Here is a 6,000-nt window from a genome sequence, read left to right on the forward strand (position 1 = left end):
CTCCCAAGGTTTTTTTTCCTCCATTCTGTCACTGAGGGAGTTTCGGTTACTTGCCGCTGTCGCCTCTGGCTTGCTTAGTTGGGGTCACTTCATCTACAGCGATATCGTTGACTTGATTGCAAATAAATGCAGAGACACTATTTAAACTGAACAGAGATGACTTCACTGAATTCAATGATGAACTGCCTTTAACTATCATTTTGCATTATTGACACACTGTTCTCCTAATGAATGCTGTTCAGTTGCTTTGACGCAATGTATTTTGTTTAAAGTGCTATATAAATAAAGGTGACTTGACTTGACTTATGTACTGTGACAATTTAAAAGTGCTTTTACAATAAATAAAAAATGCTTTGAATATCTAAGAAAAGCTCAACAGAACTGTGAAAAAAATTACTAGCATCCAAGCACAGAAGTTCCTTAGGCACCTTTTGTTATTTTTAGTGTTCTTCTTTTTCCTGCTCAAGTCTATGGCAGCCTATAGAACCATAAGAAAGTTAGAAGCACATAGTTAGAAGTGGACAGTCTGATCATTAACCATAGCCTAATCATAGCAAGTTGGTCCTCATTTGTAAGTCACTTTAGATAAAAGTGACTGCTGAATGATTAAATGAAAATGCTTATAAAATGTTTTTTCCTCAGATTCACTGGCTCACACCAAGTAAAATATACAATATGACGTAATTTTTCATATGACATTTTATTTTCAATTCAGTTTCAAACTAGACATTTTGTCTAATTTTCATGAAAATTAACTCATTATAATTATCCTCAGATAATGCTGCCAAAAATGTATCAAGAGCTTTTTCATAGACCAAATTATTCTCATTTAATGCTTTAATGAATTTAACAAATTGAGCCTGCATCTCCAAAATACTTGGCATATTGAGATGAAACTTGGTATACTTTGACAACCCGTGAGGAGATTTAGCAGTGCACAGAATAATGTAAGTAATAATAATTTATTAATAGTTTGACCAAATAGTTTGTATAATAGTTTTAATAGTTTGTATTTTGTTAATCAAAAAAGTTATTATTATTATTATTATTATTATTATTATTATTATTATTATTAAATGTGGCAGTAACCGTGCTAAGACTGTTACATGCATTTCTCCCCACAAGATCCAGGCATGTTAGAGCTCCAGGGCTCTATTTGGATGGTTTGTGCAACCTTCACCGAATTTTACACAGATCATCATCACACCATGCTGGTAAAATGCTATTAAAAACTTGCTGATATCTCAAAGAGCTTTTATTTAACTACTTATCAAATTTAAAATGAAGGAGCTGCATAGTGTTTTATGGAATATCTTGACAATACTACCTACTGCAATGAAACTTGAAGCCTGCCAAATAATGACGGTGCTCTGGTGCGCCTTGCCATTTTTTTTTTTTTTTTTTTTAGCTCCTCATTTTGGCTCTTTTGGGCTTGACAAACTACAAAAGGCAAACAAACAAAATTTATGATGCCTCAGTGGTAGAGCATTGCATTAGCAGCGCAAAAGGTTGTCGGTTCCATTCCCAGGGAACTCACATACTGGTAAAAACAAAATTATAGACTGAATGCAATAAAAGCATCTGATAAATGTACATTATTGTAATTATTATTATTACTACTATCTTAATCTTCATTTTTTTGGCAATCTTTATTGAAACACCTGAATACTTAGATTGAACATTTACTAACTCTTTGCCTCACAAAGGTCAAACTCTTGAAATCTTTTCATATATTTCTCCTGCTTCTCATTCCAGCTGAACTGAAATAAAAATACCATTCGGTATTTGCCCATTTACTCATGTCTGTGAAAAGTAAATGATTTCTTAGAGGTAATTCATCACTGTACCGTCAGATGCTAACCAATAAGGATGATCACCAGATTACAGAACATTACTTCATTATACACGCAGATTGAACATGTTCAGTCAGTAAAAGTAAGTGCCCTTGGGCAGTGTCTGTCGGTGCACTGTAAATTAGCCTTTAACGATGTGGTTTCCTAAGTAAACACACAAGTCTGTGCTTTTAAGTGATCTGGATGCACCTGTGAACACCTGTTTCACCCAGCACTGGTCTGATCTTTTGACTTTAACCAGTTTATTACATAATGCTCAGAGTCCATCTAAAAAAAGTAAGTTAAGAATAATCATAGCAGAATGAGGCGGTCATTAGGTTCACATCAGTTTAACGTCATCTAAATACAGTAAGAAGATTACACAACATATTATAATGACTATGAACTCAGCTTTATTTAAAGTTGCAGCTTTACTTACTGTTGCAGTCCCAAATATTCTTCCACTTTTGGTCAAAAAACATGTTTAATAGTGTACAGAGTGAACTGGTAAAGCAGAAACTGTACCTGCAGTGAGTTGCACAAATGTGAAGAGTAAAAGCGCCGCTTCTGTGCACCTGAGATAAGACATGGCATCTGTCACTCTCTGCGCATCAATACATCCACCTTTATAGACAAAATCATCATGACTCTGTTCTGCTGCATTTCCTCAGTGATTGCTTGCATTGCTTCACTCAAAATAAACCCCAGAGCAACTAAACATGTAGAGAAAGACTTGCTCCGCCTCTTGTGGCTTAATGTAAGAGGATTACAGAGGGAGAGAAAGAGAGAGAGCAGCAGCAGCGGCAGGGGTGCACCAGAAACTCAGACACAATTACTAGATAACACCAATAACCTTGGTAAAGACTATAGAATTGAAGAAATATAGAATATAATAGTTATTAAATTTCCAGCTAAGAAGAATTCCTGGAATCATAGAAGTTTTAGGACCTGTCTGCTGTGATTGGTCTAGAGAGTTTATGGCTTTTAAGCGATAACACATAGACCCACTTTATAGAACTTTAAGTGCCCTTAGCTATGTACTTAAATATAAATTAATCATTTAATACAATGTACTTGTGTACATACATGTTTTTACATTGTTCTTGTATTTGAAAACCCTATCCTATTAGCACATTTGTAATTATTTCTGTAGTTACATCTGTAATTACACTGCTGAGTTTGACCCACCCTTACACCTAACCATATCACTAAACCTGTTCCTAACCTTAACCGTTTTCCACCTCAATAGCAGCAAAATTGTATTTATTTATTTATGTATGCATGCATTTTCATTTTATTTAAGTGATCAACTTTTTTTTTCTTTTTTTTTTTTTTTTGTTAAACGTTTTATTGTCATGAAAATAATAAGATGACTTTGTGGTATTTAAAAGGATCATGATATAGACTGACATGCTGAGACTCCATGCAAGACTTCCTTCACTTCTACCACAAAAGACCTTTTAAGTAATCTTCCTGAGTAATCTCAATACCTCACCATATCTAATAGCTCAGGACAACTTGATGATATAACATATACTACGGACTCTCTCTTTTCTAGCATTTTAGATACAGTTGCTCCTTACGCTTAAGAAAGATTAAGGAAAACAGTCTGACACCGTGGTATAATTAGCACACTCACTCCCTTAAGAGCGCAGACCGGAAAATGGATGCAGTTGAAGGAAAACAAAACTAGAGATATTTCATACTGCATGGCTGGAAAGTACCCTATCCTACAGAAAAGCATTAAAAACTGCTAGGAAAATGCTCTTTTGTCGAGTAATTGGGTACCATTGGCTGTGAGTCTGACACCGTGATATAATTAGCACACTCACTCCCTTAAGAGCGCAGACCGGAAAATGGATGCAGTTGAAGGAAAACAAAACTAGAGATATTTCATACTGCATGGCTGGAAAGTACCCTATCCTACAGAAAAGCATTAAAAACTGCTAGGAAAATGCTCTTTTGTCGAGTAATTGGGTACCATTGGCTGTGAGGCCAATGGCAGGAAAAAAATGTAACTAAAGATTTTAAACCCGGCCCTCCTCCGGAGGAGGGAGTGGTGCATTCACCTTCTCCCAAAGAGCAGATCCCTCCATCTCTAGGTCACCTGTCTCAGGGTCAGAGATTCAAGGTCGGAACAGCGGTCCCACTGAAACTCTTTCAGAGGCTCCTGGGGCATATGTGCACTCCCGTCACATGTCAAACTCACACGCCACCTCCTCCTTTGGAGTTGGAAGGTTCTGAGGTCACTTCATGCTGTTCACATTCCAGGCTTGCTTAACCGTACAAGCCGACGAGCTGTCTTGAGCAATGCTACCAAGATAATGGCGGCTCCATGACCTGACGGTCCAGCTGATTTGGCGATGGTTCGGAGCCGCTCAGATAGACCTGTTTGCTTCTCCAGAGACCTCTCACTGCCAGCTGTTCTACACTCTGCATGGATGCACTGGCACACAGCTGGCTGCAGGGCCTACGCAAATGTGTGTTTCCCTCAGTGAGCCTTCTCGCACAGACACTGGGCTTCTTGACAGCTCCTCTTTGGCTGATTCCTCTGAGGAAGGATCTACTGACTCAGAGATGGGGCACTGTTTGGCACCCACATCCAGGCCTTTGGAAGCTACATGTCTGGTCCCTGGACAGGATGCAGAGGTTGTAGGCGACCTACCCCAGGAGGTAGTGAACACCATCACTTCGGCAAGAGAACCATCTACGAGACAGCTTTATGCCTTGTAGTGGAACCTGTTTGTTGAGTAGTGTTCTTCTCCCCAAGAAGTCCCCCGACGATGCCCGATTGTGGTCGTACTTTCCTTTCTGCAGCAAGAGATGGAGCGAAGGCTGTCTCCCTTCACCCTAAAAGTCCAGGTTACCGCTATTTCTGCATACCATGACCCAGTGAATGGGAAGTTTATAGTTGAGCATGACCTCGTCATCAGGTTCCTTAGAGTGGCCAGGAGGTTAAATCCTTCCCCGTCACCCTCTATACCATCTTGGGACCTGACTCTAGTGCTTAAATCACTACAGCAGGGCCCATTCAAGCCTTTGCATTCAGTTGAGCTAAAGTTTCTTTCATTGAAAACTCTGCTCCTGCTTGCAATGGCCTCCATCAAGAATGTTGGGAACCTGCATGCGTTTTCGTTCGATGGTTTGTGACTAGAGTTTGGGCCGGCTGAATCCCAGGTAATCCTGAGGCCCCGGCCTAGCTACGTGCACAAGGTTCCCACAACACCCTTCAAATACCAATCGGTTAACCTGCAAGATGTAAAAAGACTATGCATGCTAAACATTAACGTTACCATAGTAAATATGGTAAATATGACCGCTTGAAGAAATCAGATATCAGCTTCTTATTCTCTGTCACAATTGTGTATTTATTAAATAACATTTTATCTGTCGTCTCGTCTCGAGAGTTTAGCTCTACGTTGCATATGATCAAAATAAAATAATGATTTTTGTTTGGGAGCTTTTATAAAAATATAGTCTGCACTGCTATTCATTTCAGAAAGCTAACAGCTTTAACACCAGCATTAAACACTTTTTTAAATAAGTTGCTCAAAATTCACTTTCAGTCAGCAGGAGTCTTTACAATAACTTGATCTGATGTGAATTATAATCACCATACAAGGCAAAAATATTTATAACGATGCAAAAGTCTGTGCACGCTAGGCATTAACATTACCACAGTAAACATGGTAAATATGACAGCTTGAAGAAATCAGATGTCAGCTTCTTATTCTCTATCACGATCATGTATTTATTTAGTAACTTATTATCCTTCACAAGCCTCGTCTCGAGAGTTTAGCTCCACGTAGCCTATCATAAAAAAATATAATAATGTTTTGTCACGCTGTCTGGTCTCTGTTTCCCTGAGTCTCCACTAGTGGTCTCACTTCCCCATAGGCACCTCACCGTAGGCACTACAATTCCCACAAAGCCTTGTCCCGATATCACAGTAATTGCACTCCTGTTAATTTGCACTCAGGTGTCTTCACTTGATAGTCATTACCCTGCCTATATTAACCGGTATTTTTCTGTTTGTCTTCATGGAGGCCTTTCATTCCGTCACCCAGTTTCCTCGCCTTCCGAGTTTCCTCATCTATGGAGTTTCCTGTTCCTGTTCCTTCCCTGTTTGTTTGTCGTTTGGATGGATTTATGGTTTTGACCCCTGCTT

The 6,000-nt window shown here is 38.9% G+C and overlaps 1 protein-coding gene across 2 annotated transcripts in view; it reads right to left on the bottom strand.

The window, feature by feature from the left end:
* Window positions 1-2,537, bottom strand: part of LOC127964633 (TGF-beta receptor type-1) — a 62,106-nt gene extending 59,569 nt beyond the window's left edge. For both annotated transcript variants that reach the window (XM_052564899.1, XM_052564898.1), the window contains exon 1: window positions 2,358-2,537. In XM_052564899.1, the coding sequence (XP_052420859.1) occupies window positions 2,358-2,421 (64 nt within the window). In that variant the 5' untranslated portion in view covers window positions 2,422-2,537. The remainder of the gene's footprint in view (window positions 1-2,357) is intronic.
* Between the last annotated feature and the right edge of the window lie 3,463 nt (window positions 2,538-6,000).

This window comes from Carassius gibelio, chromosome B9, assembly GCF_023724105.1.
Source record: "Carassius gibelio isolate Cgi1373 ecotype wild population from Czech Republic chromosome B9, carGib1.2-hapl.c, whole genome shotgun sequence".
Classification (NCBI taxonomy): Eukaryota; Metazoa; Chordata; class Actinopteri; order Cypriniformes; family Cyprinidae; genus Carassius; species Carassius gibelio.